The sequence below is a fragment of the Carassius carassius genome, chromosome 18 (genome assembly GCF_963082965.1).
Source record: "Carassius carassius chromosome 18, fCarCar2.1, whole genome shotgun sequence".
In the NCBI taxonomy this organism is placed as follows: domain Eukaryota; kingdom Metazoa; phylum Chordata; class Actinopteri; order Cypriniformes; family Cyprinidae; genus Carassius; species Carassius carassius.
In genome coordinates this window covers 27,530,826-27,551,204 of record NC_081772.1, presented here as the reverse complement: position 1 = coordinate 27,551,204, position 20,379 = coordinate 27,530,826, and the positions used below count along the sequence as shown (strand labels likewise).

General features: G+C 38.0%; 1 protein-coding gene across 2 annotated transcripts in view; it reads left to right on the top strand.

The window, feature by feature from the left end:
• Positions 1 to 761: 761 nt before the first annotated feature.
• Positions 762 to 20,379, top strand: part of LOC132092761 (sentrin-specific protease 6-like) — a 33,452-nt gene continuing 13,834 nt past the window's right edge. Inside the window, exons 1-11 of one of the 2 annotated variants that reach the window (XM_059499145.1) lie at positions 762 to 1,201; positions 2,433 to 2,526; positions 3,165 to 3,228; positions 3,921 to 4,018; positions 5,537 to 5,686; positions 6,190 to 6,251; positions 6,348 to 6,433; positions 7,481 to 7,886; positions 11,036 to 11,277; positions 11,564 to 11,701; positions 20,341 to 20,374. In XM_059499145.1, the coding sequence (XP_059355128.1) occupies positions 1,171 to 1,201; positions 2,433 to 2,526; positions 3,165 to 3,228; positions 3,921 to 4,018; positions 5,537 to 5,686; positions 6,190 to 6,251; positions 6,348 to 6,433; positions 7,481 to 7,886; positions 11,036 to 11,277; positions 11,564 to 11,701; positions 20,341 to 20,374 (1,405 nt within the window). In that variant the 5' untranslated portion in view covers positions 762 to 1,170. The remainder of the gene's footprint in view (positions 1,202 to 2,432; positions 2,527 to 3,164; positions 3,229 to 3,920; positions 4,019 to 5,536; positions 5,687 to 6,189; positions 6,252 to 6,347; positions 6,434 to 7,480; positions 7,887 to 11,035; positions 11,278 to 11,563; positions 11,702 to 20,340; positions 20,375 to 20,379) is intronic. The other variant, XM_059499146.1, reaches the window with a different exon arrangement.

The window sequence follows — 20,379 nt, the reverse complement described above, 5'->3', positions numbered from 1 at the left end:
TGCTTCTTCATATCCAAATATAAGCCCTATACATACAAGATATGTCTTCTATATAGCTAATGGCAGGATCTGGTCATTTTGTAGCTCATATCTCATTTTTGACTGTCATACATGATGCCTAGCTCATATTTTTTGTTTTGTACTATTTGATTGATCTTGAGTAAATAAATGATGTACATTTCTACATTTTGGACTTTTATTTATGTTGCCTAGCAGCTATGGATTTTAATTTTACTATTATAGGTGAGCATATAGGTGCATATATACGTGCATATATGTACCTATATAGGTATATGTATGCACAAATTACACATATGTGTAAAGATATGTGTGCATATATGTATACACACACACACACACACACACACACATATATATATATGTGTGTGTGTGTGTGTGTGTGTATATATATATACATATATGCACACATATCTTTACACATATGTATATATGTGTGTGTGTGTGTGTGTGTGTGTGTGTGTGTGTGTGTGTACATAGATATATATGTACATATATGTACATATAATATAGGAAAATGGCCAATTTTATATATGTCACATATATTAAAAACCTATATCAAAACCTATATTGAAACATATATGTTTATATAGGTTTTTCCATGTGGGAACAGGGTCGTTCACACCATATGATGTTTATACTGTAGATAAATACTTACATTTAAGCAGAATATGCGCTAGCAAATAGATTATTACATTTAGGGCATTTGACAAATATTGCACAAAAGTCTTTGACGGAAGTGACTCAATAGCGCTTCTTGTTCTTGCTGCAGAATAATGCACTTGTTTTAACCGCTCAGAGTTTGACAAAATCTGTAAAAATTTCATGTTTTATTACATGCACTTTAGTCTCCCACACTGATCGCGTAATTATCTGCGCGAGAGTAACGATAATCATCTCTCATCCCCGCAGACAGACAGAAGACGAGATTTGACTTCGGTCCTGTTTTCAGAGGGATTCCTGACTGAACAAGAAGGACTGAAAAACACAAAGCGACATCATTTTACATAGATTGAACTTGAGTTCCATTGGGATGTGAACTCTTGAAATCAGATGTGAATTGTTATAGTTGTTCTGGGTGTTGTGTTGAAGTGACAGAAGTCGCTTAAGTACAGTGCGCGAGGTTAAACTCGTTTGAAGGGATGGACCAATATGAATCATAAAAAGAGTCTGTTTTTTGAAGGTAAGACACGAGCGTTTGCCTTTAATGCGCTGTTTGCCTTGTGTTAGTGTGTAAATGTGAATATGCATGTAATCCGTCAGATTTCATCGCGTGTGTGTTAGCGCGCGTGCTAACCGAGCAGCAGCATGCACGCTGCAAAAATAGAAACATCTGAGCCGATTAAACTCTAAATATACTATAAATATATATATATATATATATATATATATATATATATATATATATATCAAAGTGCATTGTATTACACGTGTGTAGTTTGAAGGTCTGTCCCCTTGTTAAAATATCTGTTTCCGTGTATGGATGCTAAAGCAGGCTGAGGCCTGATGCTACGCGATATAAACAAACTTCAGAAATCATTGATTTTTTGTTAGTTTTAAATCTTAAATCGCCCTAAATTTACTCATTATGCCTTGTCATGAACAATAAACAATAAAACTATCTATGAAGTCATCACCGCTGACTTGAGATTTTTTAGCTGGGTTTCTCCTTGATTCATCGTGGGCCCTTCAACCTCATCCAGTAATATCAGAAAATACGTACAAATATTATTTTCCAATCTTTTACGAATGAATATATTCGCATGTTTTCATCAGCAGCATTATCATATTGCCATGAAAATACATAAAAGACATGAATGAAATGTTCACATTCATGTCGACTGTACTTGCAGAATATCCTAATTCAAATGGGATCACATGTTATTGTTTCTAATCTATATGCAAAATGTTGATGTTGCTTTAACAAAGGCTGAAAAAATGGACAAGTCACCTTTCTGAATTTATATGAAGTGCTTTATACAATAGTGTTTTTACAGAGATAGTTAAATGGGTAAATGCAGAGACTGATAGGTAGAGCTGTAAATTAGAAAGAAATGTACACTTTTGTCCATCAATCTAGCATTTAATTGATCAAAACTAATAATAAATAAAACATTAATGTGTTATTAGTTTTTAATAGAAAAAAAAATGTTTTCCATTTTCAAAAATCTAAGGATCGTTTGCTTTGTTCTGAAACAGGCATTAAAATTATTAAAATGTTGCATTTTTGGTTTGGTTTGGTTTCACTAGGCAACAATTGAAACATACCAACAATCTTTTTCTTTTTTTTTTTCTTTTTTTTTTGAGTAAAAATGTCCTCTCATTTGTCAGAGTACAAAAATGTATACAATCAAATGGATATGATGAGAGTTCCTTATGATATTCCTTGTGGCCATGTTCTGATGTGTTGATAGCTCTGGGTGAATGTGAGGGCAGGAGAGATGGAGGCTTTAAGCAGACCTGGAGGTGTTCTCTCTCAGATGATAGTGAAGACCACCGCAGACATGAGTAAGATCACTGAGCTCAGAGCAGCTTACAGCCCACTCAAGCATCTCTGCATTCTAACATGTGCTTTGAGTCGAATGTTATTATCACCGTTTACAGAGGAACATTTAGGCCAAAAAGAAGTTACAGAAATGAACGGTGCTCCAATCAGTATTTTTTTGGCCGATCACTGATTGTCGATCACAGGAAGCACTATCTGCCGATACCGATATTTTAGAAGCGTTGCTTTTATCATCTACAATTATTTATAGCCAGGATTTTTACAGATATTAATTCAGGGCCTGGATTTCATTTTTGAAAATGGGTGGATTATTTATTTTTTCTGAAATATAGAATTATCTCACCTAAATGTTTGATAGTGCAGTGTGTATGCAGTCCATTGAGACGGTGGCGCTGCATGCCATGTAAATACTTTCTAGATGGATATCATAGATCATTGCACTTGCATCTTTTGTCTTGCGTCTGGCATGCCATTCTAAAAATGTGCTCCTCAAGTTAAAAGTTGTTCAATTAAAAAAAAAAAAAAAAAAACTTCAAGACCTTGGATTTTTCCCCCATTCAAATGCTCAATTCTGGGGTTTTTCACAGTAAAGGATGTTCTGAGTGAATGGGCTCTAAGTGTCTTTCTCCTGTTCCACTAGCGCTGCTCTTGTGACCATGGAGCGAGTGAGTGGCCAGCAGGAGCTTTCCCCCGAGGGAATGAAGGTATCCGCAATCTTTCTGCCTCTCTCATCTGCTCCATTATCTTTCATTTTCTTTTATTATCTCTCAGTGATTGAGTCTCTCTCCTCCCTGTTCCGGTCTGGGTTTATACTGTAACAAAGATGTATACCTTGATTATGTCTCATGGTGCAGTAGCAGCTATCATGTAGTATTATGAGACAACTCCATGTGGCCCATGATTCCAGTGCGAGTTATGCACTCTCGCCAAATCTCCTGTTATAGTGACTGAAGATGTCTACAATGCAAAACGAATAATGAGAGCATTTACAAAAGTGCAGAATTCAGTCAGTAAGTGCATGCACTTATAATAAACACCTCTGATTGGCCATTGCATTCATTAGCTCAAAAGAAACATGATTGGTTTCCAGCGTTGGCATCTAATTTGTGCTAATTGTCATAAATCTTTTTAGCTTACTTACACAACAATGCATTTTTTTAAAAAAAGCACACCGTTTTCTAGAATTTCGTTGTGTGATGCAACATTTAAAAATGACTTAAGTAGACAAACATTTAATTAAAATGCAAATGGTATCATACCACATACTTCTGGCCATATAGAGTAACTGTGGTCAGTTGCATGTTAATGAACTCCTGTTTGATGGTTGTTATGGCTGGTCTGCTGTTATGTTGAGCTGTGATCTTCTAACCTGAGCACTCTGATCTGTCTTTGGCAGACTCCATCCATGAAGCGCTTCAGTGCTAATGGGTCTATGGAGACTCATGAGCGACGTCCAAATCAATTAAGGCAACTCAACAGAGCTGGCAAGCTTAGGTATTGAAATTGTATTGTTTGCGTATTTATATGTATGTATTAGGGCTGCACAATTAATTTCCACTTCTCTCAGTTATTTACGCATAATCATGTGAGATATGGTATATTCCCACTTCTTATTTTTACTGAAAATAATTCCCTTAAATTTTGTTATCTTACATTAGTAACAAGCTTCCACTGGCTTTCATGCTTGCGTTGCCAGATTTCAAGAGTTTACATCCCTCAACCATTGCTTTTCTCTTAACCTGATGAACTGTAATAAATGTAATAAGTGATTCTGTTATTTTATATTGTTTGCGCTTGTGGTTTCTTAATATAGCAGTTCATCTTGGTTGTTGTTTTAATAGAAAAAATAGGGCTGGGCAAGTTAACGCATTCATTGATTAATGCTGATAATTATTTTATGTGTTTTTTTATTATTATGAAAGTCCGTGGCTCACTGGCTCTGAATACACATACAGACAAATCATGTGTCACAGGAGGGGATGCTCCCGATCAAATTATTAAGGCAAAGCATCAACATTCACAAACTACTGTCCACTGTTATTTTTAACAGAAAAGAATGCAACGAGCGCATAATCATGACTTCATAAATGGGAAATAGGATAGCATCATCACGTGTTGTCCCGCACCGCACTCTGCTGCGATGGGTCCCGCGATCGTGCAGGACTCATAGGAAGATGCCTGTTGTAATGTTATGATCGAGGCTCTGGACTCTGAGCATAACTTTTTTTTTTCTATAAAAAATGTTTTTAACTATAAAATATTTTCTGTAAAAACGTTTGTCCTGGCAGTGACAAATAGCTTGTTTTATATTTCATTTAATTATGTTAAGATTTACAATAAATATATTAACTGCTATTATGTAAAAGGAATACTGCTGTAAAAAAGCACCTTATTTCTTTAGTGTTTGCAAACCAAATGTTAGTGCACTTTTGTTCATATAGCAGTACTTTTAAATGAAAAAGGGCACAATCAACTACTTTTGAATGCACTATTAGTTTTTTGCATAACAATGCAATTAATTACAGACAATAATCAGATTAATTGCAATTATTAAAAAAAAAAAAGTATCGTTGCCCAGCACAAAACAAAAAACAAAAAATTTAACATTATTTGTAGTTGTTGGAGGAATTATTGTTAATATTAGAAATTTTACTGGTTTAGCTATTCATAGAAGCTTCTTGTATTAATTGTAATGTTAAGAGCATATTCATTTATATAATAAATATTATACATCAGGAAACTAGATGAGGTAAAAAAAAAAAAATTATGCAAGTTGTTCTCTCGATTTGAAAGTGCAATAATTCTGCTATAATTCTAATATCGAATCATAATTAATAATTGTGATTGCAGTTCAAGCTAAATAATCATGTTTGTCATTCAGCATAGGAATTCACCCCTTTTTTTTTATCAAATTAGTATTATTATATATATTTTTTTGTCTTTCTAAATGGTCTAAATGCCTGTATTTGGATTGAATGTATATGCTCACTGTTGTTGTTGATGGTCTCCCAGTGAGGCAGCTCATTCAGTGAGTGCGTCTCCGCTCCCCAATCGAACCAGCTTTCTGATAATGAGTCCAGCGCCGTCCCAAGGAGTTATGGTTCAGGGGCGGCTCTTCCAGCACGCACAGTTCGCTGCTCCAATCAGAACGCTGGAGCAAAGGTATGGCACTGCATGAGCTGACTTCACCAAATAAAAAGTGTCCGATTTAACTTCAGATGTTTGATGTCAAGTAAATCGAGTAGAAACATGAGCATTGAGAGTAATACTGCCTTGAACTTTAGCCTTAGCTGTGTTTATGTCTATAGTTTAGGTCAAATAAGCTACATTGACATTTTTGGCTGCTCAAAAAAACTTTGAAATCAGACGCGCTCGACCTTCCTTTTACTAAAACTTCACCCAATTCTATTCTGAAATGCATTGTGTGGCTTATTGTATGCCACATACAGTGTTGCCCACATTGTTGGTGTGATGAAATGTTTACCAAGTTAAGCTCTATCTACAGCATTTATGGCATAAAGTGATAACTGCAGAAAACATTTTTTCTTTTCAAGATGATTATAAATAATGCCTAATTTTCACTGAACATCAGCTGTGACATTTTTTGAGCGGCTCTGATGCGTTTCATAATTCTTATGCTGTCTGAAAATGTGTCTCTCCTGCAGATCCAATATGGTCCAAAGAGTCGAGCTGGACAGCATTCTTCTCACCTGTCCCGAGAGTCCAGGTAAGCAGATGGAGCAGAACCAATGAGTTTAATCATTTTCAGAATTTACAGAAAGCGGAGATATCTAATGGTTGTTGTTCTACTGTGCGTCACTAGATTCAGCCAACAGTGTTAAGAGACGTGTCCATCAGAAACGGCGGCCGATGAACGATAGTCCTGCTCCTGTGGGCAAACCAGTTGAGGTGAGACATACCCTGTACTTCTGTGTTACCCCAGTCTAAATACAGTCAAATGAGGGTCTTAAAAAGATCTTCAATCCGATCAGAATGTCTTATATACATGGCATTACATGTTGCACGCATTGCAAATCTTCCTCAGTATTTTTGTCTTGCTTTTTAAAACAAATATCCAAATGTCCTTAAAGGGGACATTAGATGTCCATTTTCCACAAGTTGGTATGATTCTTTAGGGTATTCATGAAATGTCTGTAACATACTTAGGTTAAAATTCCTTATTGGTCTTTTAAAATAACACCCATTTCACCTTGTCAAAAAGAGCTCTGTTCACAGTGAGCCGTTTCGATGCATGTCTCTTTAAATGATAATGAGCTACTGCCAACACAATACACGTGAATATATCTGTATATGGCTCAGAGGTGATTTAAATAGCTAGTTATCTACATAGAAACCAGCTGCAAATTGAAACCGCTCTCTGGATGACAGAGTTTCAGACTCGGACAGCACATAACAAACTGGCTGCACGTTTTCTTTTCAGTTTTTCCGAGCTGGCAGATATCCAGAAACCTAATAAATTGAAAAAATAAGTGAACATTTAATCTGATGTCCTCTTTAAATTAAGATCCATTTACCTAAGAGAATGAAGTAATGAAGTCTTGTTTTCTGAGAAATTGAAGAAAATGAGTGTAAGTGAGCTTATACTTTGAAACAAGAACAAATAAATGTTGAGGGTTTTTTGCACAGTCGTTAACCAGAAATATAAAAAACAGTTAACGGTTGCCGACCCCTGCTGTGAGGGATTGACTTGAAGTCTTTACAATGACGTGCACTGTGTAAAAGTCCTAGATCATGTAACTTTCAAAACTGTTTTATGGTGTTTTTGTCTATTGAATTTTTTTCTGAAAATGATTTTGTCAGGTGAACAATCATCAGTCCGTTTAACGCACTGAACTTCAGTTCCTCACAGTCTTATTTTTATACCCGTCAATAATTAGATATGGTTCTACCCTGACCAAGGTGTTTGAAGTGTTTTTCTGGCTTTCCCGCACCCAGCAGCCCCTTCAGCCTGATGATTACCTCACAGTTTGTGGTAAATGTAGACAGCCAAGTGAGGACCATGTAAGATGTGACCACTGTGGATATATCCTTCCTGCTGAGACTCTGCCCCTTCCTGCTGTGACATCAGCGTTGCCCCCTCGCCCGTCCATTCGCTCGCAGCCGCCCCCTGCGCCGCCCAGCCTTCAGATAAGCAAAGGCTTTTACGAATCCACCTCTGGGGGCTGCTCTCAACAGATAGATGTGGTCATGAGCCCATCGGTGCGGATCCCACATGGAGGTTTGCTGCTCCCGCACAATGGGAGACTCGTTGCCACTTCGGGAAGCTCAGCGTGTAATGGACTCAAGCAAGCTGGAGGCAAGAAACAGCGGATCACCAAACCATGTCAATTAAATGACCCCAGTAAGTACACTACACTTCACACTTTTACATCAGATTGCAAATGATCAGCACGTCAAACATTTGTTGGCTAGTTTTCAGTTGGACTGCCCCATTAGCAATACCTTATTAACAAGGACTGAAAGGCACAGTAGAAGAAATTCATGACTCGCTGGCCACTTTATTAGGTGCACCTTTCTAGTATTGGTTTGGACCACGTTTGCCTTCAGAACTGCTTAATTCTTCATGGCATAGTGTCAGCAAGGTGGTGTAAGCATTCATCCAAATTTCATGTTGTCCATATTGACATCATAGCGTCTCACAGTTAATGCAGATTTGCAGATTTGCTCCCGTTCCACCACATCCCAAAGATGCTGGACTGGGATCGGGTGATTGTGGAGGCCGTTTGAGTTTAGTGGTTTGTTAGAAACCAGTTTGAGATGATTTGAGCTGTGTGACATGTTGTGTAATATTGCTGGAAGTAGCCATCACACTGGTACACTGTGGTCATAAAGGGATGCACATAGGGCTGGGTAATAGGTCCAAAAAAATTATCACAATCACATATTGATCTTCATATCAATAATTAGCACGATAAATGTCACATTTTTTTTTCAAGTTTAATATGTATGTCACTCCTATTTTCTTTCTCTGCTAATGTCTCCACTGCTAAAATGACATACTACCATAACAAAATTAACAATTCGTCTAACTCTCGCTTGCTTTTTAAACCATTTTCCTCACTTCTTTGTCTTCCTCCTCCCCCTCCTGCTTCATCTCTAATAGCTGACGACTTTGCAACGTTTTTCATTAATAAAATTTAACACATTAGTGCACAATTTTCCACACCACAATCAGTCAAGCTCATATCACCAGCAAACTTACACTCATTTACATCCTTCTCTTCACTCTCTGAGGCAGAAGTCTCAAAACTCATCCTTTCTAATCACCCTACAACTTGCCCGCTTGATCCTATTCCATCTCATCTCCTTCAAGCCATTTCTCCTCCAGTTGTACCTGCACTCACTCACATCATCAACACATCCCTACACACTGGTGTTTTTCCCTCATCATTTAGACAGGCACGTATAACTCCACTACTTAAGAAACCTAACCTCAACCCATCTCTTTTAGAGAACTACAGACCAGTTTCCCTTCTTCCTTTCATTGCAAAAACACTTAAGGGGCGGTGTTCAACCAAGTCTCTACACTTCTCACACACAACAACCTCCTTGACAGCAACCAATCTGGCTTCAGAAGTGGACATTCAACTGAGACTGTCTTGTTCTCCGTTGTTGAAGCTCTAAGACTGACAAGAGCGGAATCCAAATCTTCAGTACTTATCCTGCTTGATCTGTCCGCTGCTTTTGACACGGTTAACCACCAGATCCTCCTATCAACCCTACTTGCAAAAGGCATCTCAGGAACCACACTTCAATGGTTTGAGACTTACCTATCAGATAGGTCCTTCAAAGTATCTTGGAGAGGTGAGGTGTCCAAGTCACAACATCTAACTACTGGGGTGCCTCAGGGCTCAGTTCTTGGACCACTTCTCTTCTCTCTCTTCATGGCATCATTAGGTTCTGTCATTCAGAAACATGTCTTTTCATACCACTGCTATGCTGATGACACTCAACTCTTCCTCTCATTCCATCCTGATGATCCGACGGTAGCTATTCGCATCTCAGCTTGTCTAGCAGACATCTTCCATTCTTTCTGGATGATGGACCATTACCTTCAACTCAACCTTGCCAAGACGGAACTGCTTGTGATTCCAGCAAACCCATCGTTTCATCACAATTTCACCATCAAGTTAGGCACATCAACCATAACTCCTTCAAAAACAACTAGAAGCCTTGGAGTTATGATTGATGATCAGCTGACTTTCTCAGACCACATTGCTAAAACTGTCCGATCCTGCAGATTTGCTTTATTCAACATCAAGAAGATCAAGCCCTTTCTTTCGGAACATGCTGCACAACTCCTTGTTCAAGCTCTTGTTCTGTCCAGGCTGGATTATTGCAATGCCCTCTTGGGAGGTCTTCCAGCCAATTCTATCAAACCTTTACAATTAATTCAGAACGCGGCAGCAGGATTAATTTTTAATGAGCCAAAAAGAATACGTCACACCTCTGTTTATCAATTTGCACTGGCTTCCAATAGCTGCTCGTATAAAATTCAAGGCATTGATGTTTGCCTACAAAACTACCACTGGCTCTGCACCCCTTTACCTAAATTTGTTACTTCAGACTTATGTGCCCTCTAGAAGCTTGCGTTCTCCAAGTGAACGTCGCTTGATTGTGCCATCCCAAAGAAGCACAAAGTCACTTTTACGGATTTATAAATTAAATGTTCCCTCCTGGTGGAATGACCTACCCAACTCAATCTGAGCAGCTGAGTCCTTAGCCATCTTCAAGAATCTGCTTAAAACCCATCTCTTCCATCTTTATTTGACTCTCTAACTTTAACACTCACTATTCTAATTATATTCTTAAAAAAAATCTAACTACCTTTCTAATCTTTTTGTATTCTATTTTCTTTTCATTAATTATGCAATTGTATGTGTGTGTATGTGTAAAGACCTCTAACACTAGCTTGCTCTATTCTTTTTTTTTATTCTATCTGTTTTCTTTATATTATATTATTTAAAATCCCATGCTACGTGTACTGTGTTAACCTAACTGAGACTTGTTATAGCACTTATATATCATTGCTCTTTTTGCTGTTTTTGATTGCTTCCACTGTCCTCATCTGTAAGTCGCTTTGGATAAAAGCGTCTGCTAAATGAATAAATGTAAATGTATTGGATAACATATCTTCACTGTATTTGTCTTTAGTCTTCAGTTTGTTTCATTGTTTGTGGGACAACACAAGTCATGATTTATTGTTTGATATAAAATCAAATCTGGCTTTTTGTCTGAGTAATTGAGGATATAATCAACACAATGATCGATTCATTGAAATAATGGAAGGGAGCTTCATGATGCATAACAAAAGAAGAGGAGCATACTATAATGTTACTAATATGATTAAGCATCACAACACAAATATACCAAATGAACATCACAGAATTAAAAAGCATTTTTGATCAGGCTTAACCAAGAACTGAGGGATACTAGGTGACAGCAGTAATTCAGATGCATGTGTCATGTACGTGTTTTGATGAAATGCAGTTGTGCTGTCCAGCGATGAGGATGAAGAAAGTGATGATGTCAGCAGCACAGGGACCGGTAACCGCTTGGACAGCGTGTCGCCGCGGCCCGCCGACTCTGCCCACTCGTCTCCTGCTCCCTCCGGTGGACGGGTGGAAGCGGCCGTTAAAGCAGCTGGTGAACATGAGGACCCCAGCAGTGACTTTTTCACACAGACAAGCCAGAGAAACCTGCTGCCCAGAAGGAATCGCATGAGAGATCCAGTAAGCAGTGTTTTTGTTGTACTGTTGCTACATTTAAAAATCAAGTAAAATCAAGACTCAGTATTTCATATTTTCGCCAACATTTTACTGACCAGCATTTATTTTGTGAAATGTTTTTTTCAAACATTGGACAAATGTGAAAATCAGCAGAATTTTCAACAATGTACAATATTTTTTTCCTGAAGAATTGAGAATCAGTTTGAATGAATGAATCTGTTCACTAGAGAGTTTGTTGTATTTGGAGTGTGTAAGTTTTTTTGTTGTTGTTGTCATTTTTCTCATGTAGTTTGGGAACCCCGTGTGTGAAGATCCGTCTCCTAAGAAGAGGAAAATGGTTCAGGTGCAGAAGTTGGGCAGCATTATTCTGGACTGCAGGAGCGTAAGGATTGGCACTTTACGCAGGATGGTCACCAAGCCTGTTGTGGTGAGATCAACCAAAAACCTGACTAATATCACCTTCAGGGTTTAGGAATTGAGATTTTTATTATGATTTATTATGATTTTTTTTTATTTAAATGCTTCATTTGAATGATGGCGTTCAGTTCTGTTAGTTCTTGAATAGGGCTGCTCATTTTAACCGTTTAACCATTAACCAAAAGTTATATATATATTGATTAATACTATGTTTAAACCGTTTAAAAGTATTTTTCTCCTCTAAGTATTTCAAGTAAGTTTGCTGGTTGGTGAAAGAAAAATATGCTTTACATATGTTTACCCACGTGTAAAAAATAAACCCAGGGCATCGGTTTAAAAGTATTCCGATTCTGTGGAAAAAAAACATGGACTTTGCAAACCTGCATCCAAACCCGAGCTTGACTGATCACGGGTCGAGAGTAGGATAGATGACTGACAGTATTTGCTGCTCAGCAGGTCCTGAACTCACTGACAAATATCTGATCTTGTGAGATTAGATGTGCTCCTTTACACGGAGTGCGTGTGATCGCAAAATCTAAGTTAAAGTGAGCAGTGAGCGCAATTCAAAAGCGATTTCAATACCCGCTTATTGATGGAGCAAAAATTATAGTCAATATAAGAATGTTTGCAGGAGCGGCCACAAAACACACACATTTCACTAGGGCTGTAGCTATCGAATATTTTAGTAATAGAGTATTCTACCAAAAATTCCACCGATCAATCGAGTAATCGGATAAAATGTGTTTTTGCTTAAAGTGCAATATTAATTATGCAAGAGAAAATAAGACTCCTGGGTCTCTTAAAATGAACAACTAAGTTTCTTTTTTTTTTTTTTTTTAAATGCGTAGAATGCAATGCATACATCAAAAATAAACATTTAATTATAACCCATTGTTTCTCTGTCTGTACTTGTACTGTGAACAATGTCAATAAAGTTGACAGATGTGTTAAGTGCATTTAAGTGCCATTCGGTTGGGGTTTTAAATAAAGCATTTTCTGAGATGCACATTAAACATTAAACATATAAAACATTAATTTAATTCATCTTTTAATTATTGAAAATTAAGCAAACTTAACTTTTTGGTAAACAAAGGAGATTTACTATTAAAAATAAAACATGGAAGAAATGTTGTGTGATTAAACCTTAAAATAAATAATGTTAGATTTGTTTTTGTAGTAGGCTTAGGCATGTGACGGTATCAGATTTCCATGCTGCGATTAATTAAGGTTTTGTCACGATATACGGTATTATCACAGTATTCAATTATATGAGAAATAAAGGTTAAAAATATAAACCAAATTCAGTTCTGTCCTTTTAACAACAACTTTAATTACTTTATATTTACTTGTTTAATGTTTGAGGTACTCTTTATTATTTAAAGAAAGCAAACAGTAATGATGTATAAAGTGAGCAATTGTATCAGACAAAGTGCAAAAACAGCAACAGAACAACTTTTGTAAACTGCTTTTAAATATATTTATATGTAAAAGAACTATAAAGTGTCAACAGTAAACATTTTCTATCGATTCCTGGTATCTTCTGGGAATTCCTTCTGTTCTTTTATGTTTTAGTCCTTCAGATTAAAGTGCAAAAATGTGAGCATGTTCACTTTTTCTGGCTTGAGCTTTGCATGGTGAGGTGAGAGGATTGTGTCCACTGGCACTAAATACCCTCTCTGAAGGAACACTTGTATGCAGAGAAACTTCTGAGCAATGGTAGCTAGATGAGGTAACTCTTCAGCATGGAGACTCCACCACTGCAATGGATCTGCCTCTGATTTTATTACTGGCACAGAAAGATACACTTTTACCTCTGCTTCAATCTTTGACTTCAGGCTCAGGGTGCTGCTGCCTTCACCCTCCTCTGCCCTCTGTTGCCTTGTGGAGGTGATTTTGTTGAGGAGGGTGGCCAAGCTTTGGCACTGTTTTTCAGAGGGTATTGGGGAGGTTGTGCTGGTTTGCTCTGTCTGGGCAGCTCGCTCACTCAGTGTTGTCATCTCTGTCAGTTTTGAAGCTTCCTCAGTGCAGAAGTTGACTGTGGCTTCAACGTCATCAGAAAAGCTTCCCTTAAACCGTGGATCAACAAAGCTTATCAAGTCCACCGCCTTCTTTGCATCATCAGTGTACCTGGACTCGAGATCTGTCTTCATTAACCTCTTCAGGTTTTTGGTAAGGGCACCGTCTTCATTTTTCACATCAAGAATGTCTGAGATGATGTGACATAACACTGGCTTCAGGGCTGACAGGCTTACTCTGCTCTCTGAAGCCAAAGCATTAGTGAAAGCACTGAGTGGATCAAGGATTTTTAAGACTTGTTCAATGACTGCAATATCTGCATCCTTTGGCATCAGATGCCATGCCCCTCTCTCAGTTGCCAGTACAGCACAGACTGCCTGCTGTTGTTCAATAAACCTCTGCAGCATTTTCTGAGTCGATCCCCATCGAGTGACTACATCATGGATGAGCGACCTCTGAGGGATGTTTAAGGCCTCTTGTTTATTTCTGAGCTCTCTTCTTCTCTTCCAGCTTCTTGAAAATCCCTGCACCAAATGTCGACAAGCTCTGATTGCTGTGTGATTTTTCAGAGCTTTTGTAATGGCTAGATTCAAGTTGTGGCCAAAACATCCAGGGCAAGGTGGTGTCACTCTCAAAGGCCTTTTTCATATTTGTAGCATTATCAGTTGTAACACTGACAAGATGCTCTTTGTTGATGCCCCCCTCTTGCAACATGTTATCAAAAAACTCTGATATTGCCAGCAGTGTGGTCTTCTGGAAAGAACTGTGTTTCCAGGCAATTTGATTGAAGTTTCCAGTCTAAGAGGTAGTGGATGGTGAAGCTGATGTATGGATGTCCGCTTCCTCCACTGCTGGTCCACAGGTCAGTGGTTGCTGCATACCATTTTCCCCGGGTTATACGCTTGCCAACTTCCTCTTTTAGACTGTTGTACATTCTGGAAAATTCTGTTTTTGAGAAAAACTTCTCTGAGGGAATTTATGTAAAGAAATGTAAAAAATGTAAAAAAAAAAAAATTGTGTAAAGTGGAACTGTGGTCTTCATCAGTTTCTGAAATCCTGGTTTTGATACAGTGTGAATTGGTATCATGTCCTTAGCAATATAATTTGCTATGGCATGATTGATTTCTTTGGCCCGGTGAGATGAGGGTCCATATGAAGCCTGACGCTGGAATGCCTCTTTGACTGTTGGCTGAACAACGGCTTCAGCTGAAGATGAACCAGCACTGCTAGATGCATGACTACTCTGTAAATAGAGAAATACAGGGGAAAAAAGAAAATGGAGAAGAAAAACATTACTTTATAACAATAACATTTGAACATGTCTTGACATTTAAATGGGCATTCTTGATGCATAGTAACTTGTCTGTACAATAGTACTAAAATTCATTTTATTATTATTATTGTCTGAATAACAAGCCAAGCCAGTGTTTTTATAGATATCTAACCATTTATATACGGCAAGTTGACTCGCACTTTGTAACAGTGTACGTATTTATTTTATTCCATCAACGTATAATTAAAATAATTATTCTGGCACACTGTCATTTTTTAATTACTCAGCTTACTTTTAGCTTTAACTTTTAGCATAGCTAGCCTAGTAGAGCTCTAGCTTACTCGTAAACTACATTAAAACAAGCTAACATTACATGCAAATGAAAATAGTCTGTGTATCTGTGGCATCTTGTCAAATAATAGTTTTTATGTGGTATTCAACACGGAAATGAGACTAAGTTTTATAAACGTACCTTTATCTCTCTGAATTGGACTGAATGGTTGTCACTGAGATTAGCGAATATGTTAGACGTGTTCCCGTGTTTCGCTGCCACTTTCCATCCACATGTCTTACACAAAGAGAAACTGTCTTCAACCAGCAATCCCTCTTCATTTTTTTTGGAACCCAAAATATTTCCAAACCTCTGACTTCACCCTTTTAGAAGTGGGATAGATCGTCGGCAGCGTTCCTCCTTCCGCCATGGTTCCTCTCCATTCGGGTACTGTTTACATCGGAGTGCGCACACGTCTTTGGCTCTGCAGCGCACACACACAAACACACATACACTGCATCTCCACGTGGGGAATGGGATTGTTTAGATCAGAGTGCGCAACTGCGCATGCCTACGCAGCATACACGCAGTTTACTTTTATCTAGTTGATGGAAAAACAAACTAATGCACATTCTAAAAATCTAAATTTTGATTTATATTTTTCCCCGGTATTTTAAATACTGTGTATATTCATAACCATGATTTATCGCATTACCGATTTATCACATCTCTTAAGTAGGCTATGTACATTCTGCTGAACAATAGTAATACATATCTGGCAAATACTTGTCTTTAAACTAAACCGGACTTTTATTTTGACGGGTTGACTTACCTTTACAGTTCTGTGTTTGGGATACTACAGTCTATGATGTGATATATGATGCTAGTTTTACTCAAATCAAGCGGTCAAATGCTCATGAAGTGACCGTCAGAGCAGTTCTGGAGATGTTCATGTGTTCACGTCCTTATTTAGTGAGGCAGCAGACGCTGAAAACTGTAAATTCCGTTTTTATGACTGGATTCCACGATTCCCTCCGTTTTCTGCATCGCGGAAATCATAGGGCCCTAGTTGTGGTATGCCAGCTCTATCTTGCAATGGACACATGCCACGACGTTCTCTTTTTTACGTTTGCCCACGCCCTCAAATCAAAACACTGCTGACTCCTTGCAGTATGCGATTTCGGACGCAGCGCTTGTGTCTCCTTCCGCTTTGTGGGTGACGTAAACGCGTTGTTTCACATTAAAAAAATAATTGCGAAAGAACCTGACATGAGATTTAAAATAAATTAAAAGAGGCTTCGAGGCAGAGGTGTTTGCCTCGTTTCATCCCTACATTTCACTTTAATTCTCTAGCACTGGCTAAACCGAACAAAAACTAAGTTAAAATAATGCAGAACTTTATTATATGAACAATAATGATGTAGCCATGGGTTGTAACTAAATGAAAGTAAATACAGAATTTTAAATATATACATAAATACAGCATTCTTGAGGACATTTCCAATACAGTATGTTCATGGCAGATGGACACAAGCCAAAGGTGAGTGACACTATGCATTTAGCTGCTTTTTTCTGCATCATCATTAACTAGCACCAGAGATAAACAGCTGCAGCTTTGATGGCAGGAACTAGGGCTGTGCAATTAATCGAAAATGAATCAAAATCGCGATTTGAGACGTTGAGATTTGCTTATCGCAAAAGCCTGCGATGTGACGCGATATTACTCCGTTTCAGGGCATATGCATGACTGCCAGCCTTGAGTGACAGTCTTACTAAGCAATAGAGTGAGCGCACCTCCGTTCTCCCCAATCAGCTCTGTTCTAGCCAACTGCATAAACGCCCACAATTTAAAAAAAAAATTAAATAAAAAAAAAACGAAGTAGGATTATGGCGTCTAAAGGGTCAGGTCAATAGTTAGGCAAATTAAAACTAAAGAAAAACGTTATGTAACTTAAGCTTCGAAAAGACAGGCAACAAACACAAAAGATAATTTGCAAGAGCTGCATCACAATGCATATCAAGAGCATCTCTTATTGCATGTTCGCTATTCCCAATTCAGAAGAGTGCACACACAGCCTGGTTGCATCTCTGAATGCTTCTCACACTCGCTCCTCTCTTCCCCACGCGGCGCGAATCCTTCATCACAGACGAGCCGTTCACACTCGCTGCACTCATGCAGCCTGTTTCGTAACGCTCAGTTATATTCTCGCACGGCCTGACAGCGCATCTGTCAGTATGGATGAGGCTTGACGCACGCGGGCAACCTGCGTCGACTCGCGCCTGGCTCCGCATTTAAAATGCATGAAATGAAATATTTAGCACATTTTCCACTTGTTCTTAAAATCCCAGATACAATGTACCATGAGTTACTTTAATAACTGACTAAATAAATATATATTTTTTTAATATAAAAAATACATATTTCCAGTCAAATTCATTAAGATAATTCTGTAAAAGTACTTATACCATTATAGTCTTGTCTGCTGAGAAAAAACAAAAAACCCTTCCAAAATACAATTGAAAATTGAATGGATTTCATTTATAATGGGAATTGTATTGGTTTTAATGTAAACAATAATGGTGTCTATTTGATAGATTCTAATGTAATCTGGCAGATGGCAATCAATAGAACAACAGTAATTCCTATTGGAATAATGCCAAAAACAAAAATAATTTTTGTAATAGTTTAATGGAAACTGCAACTGAAACGTTTTTTTTTCAGCAGGGTAATTATACTCATATGCCGCGTTTCCACCGAAATTACCCGGAACATTTGTACCAGGAACTTTTTTTCCCCCCAGACCTGTTGCTTTCTGCGTTTCCACCGCGGTGTAAAGTACCGGGAAGATTAGGCAAATAGACTGGTGATGTAGCTCTGCGCGCGTTTCTCCATACAAAGTACGCTGATTTTGGATGTGCATCCTCGGTAGTTCAGACTTTGTGCATTCGTCTCGGGATTGTGATGTCCGCGACGAGCAAGTTCGGTAAATCTGTAAACAGCAGTGTACTTGATAACTTCAGTCAGCTGACAATGGCTAGTACTGCATTTTTCCTCTATGTATATTTACAATAAAAAGAAATAGGATATCAAATACCACTGCCTCCTTTCGTTTTCATTTTAACACAAGAACAGCTGCAGAAATGTACTTAGTTCAGGGATATGTGTATACATATATATACAGCCATTACAATGAAACGAAATATTATATAAATTTGCCTTTATTTTCATTTTAACATATAGATAAATTGAATACAGACCAAAGAAAACCTGTTAGATTTACCCCGCAGCTGAATTATATTTTATGTTTAACCACTAAAGAGACATCCGATCCAGCGGCACACATCAGAAGGTCTAGCCGAGGTGAGGCTGCTTCTCGGCGGATACATGATGACGGAGCTCCCGCTGATCGCGTGGAGCTCACCGTCTCTGAGATCGGCGAAACACATTTTTAAATAGGCACTGTCTTTATAAATAAACCACAGATTTGAGTTTTAAACAACTACATTCTCGCCTGAAATACTTTTAAAATTACATTTCATGACACAATAACACTAATATTTTGAAAATGATCCGAATAAATGCTTCTTGAACTCAGCTGACCATGGCTACTGCAATTTTCCTCTCAGTATATTTACAATAAAACGAAATAGGATATCGAATACCACTGCCTCCTTTCGTTTTCATTTAAACATAATAACAGCTGCAGAAATGTACTTAGTTCAGGGATACGTGTACGTTATATACAGCCATTACAATGAAACGAAATGTTATATAGATTCGACTTTTTTATTTTCATTTTAGCATATAGATAAATTGAATACAGACCAAAGATAACCTGTTAGATTTACCCAAAACGAATTATATTTTATTTTAACCACTAAAGAGACATCAGAGCCAGCGGCACATATCAGAAGGTCTAGCCGAGGTGAGGCTGCTTCTCGGCGGATACATGATGACGGAGCTCCCACTGATCGCATGGAGCTCACCGTCTCTGAGATCGGCAAAACACATTTTTAAATAGGCGCTGTCCTTATAAATAAACCACAGATTTGAGTTTTAAAACAACTACATTTTGCCTGAAATACTTTTAAAATTACATTTCATGACACAATAACAGTAATATTTTGAAAATGTTGATCCGAATAAATGGTGGTTGAACTCAACCAATGCTGCGTGAACTCAACCAATCAGGATGTTTAGCGCCCAAGCCCCGCCCCCGAAAGTTCCAGAACTTTGAAAAAGTACCACCTCGCCAGCAGGGACTTTCTGAGGGGCATTTTTTTTACCCGGAACTTTATTTAATTCCTGGTTCCTGCGGTGGAAAAACACAGAGTACCAGGCCAAAGTCCCTAGTTCCTGGGTAAAGTTCCTGCGGTGGAAACGGGGCAATACTGCGCATTATTGACAATATTGAGCCGAAGCTTGACTGCAAGTTTAAAATTGTGAATCAAATCTCAATCGCAATGTGTCAAAAAAAATTGCAATTAGATATTTTTCCCATATCGGACAGCCCTAGCAGGAACGTACCAAACAAATACAAACAGACCCAAAAAATATAGTATAGGGGTAAAGAAAGCAATTGTAGTATGGTTCAAACCAAGCAATTGAATCAAGTGTGAAAGCACCCTTAAATACTTGGGTCTGTATAAGCCAGTGCTGGCCACAGAGAAACAGAGGATTATTACAAAGAAAAACTAGGTGTGTATGATAAATATCGGCCGATAATTAATGCACATCTGGTCAGTAAAGCCGGTTATCTAATCAGCGGTAAATTCCATCAGGTGCGTGATGAAGCAGCTGTTAATACACAGAGCCGTTAACTGACAAGCTGTGCAAATCCACATTCCTTATCTATGCATTAATTATCGGCCGATATTTATCTTGCACCCCTAAGAAAAACCTTTGCAAACTATTGCTGTGGATTTTATTGTCTCCCCTCTGATATCCGGTAGTTGCTTTTGTTTGAGATTAATCCGTAAAACCAGTATGTCAGTTGACCTCTACCATAAATGTATATTAAATCTAGAGTATGTTTTGTTTGTGAGAATTTTTGTGCTCGTTTTTGATTGTGGTATTTTTTTTTCTTAGTTTTCAGTGGAGAACATATTGCTGGAGACAGAAGGTAAG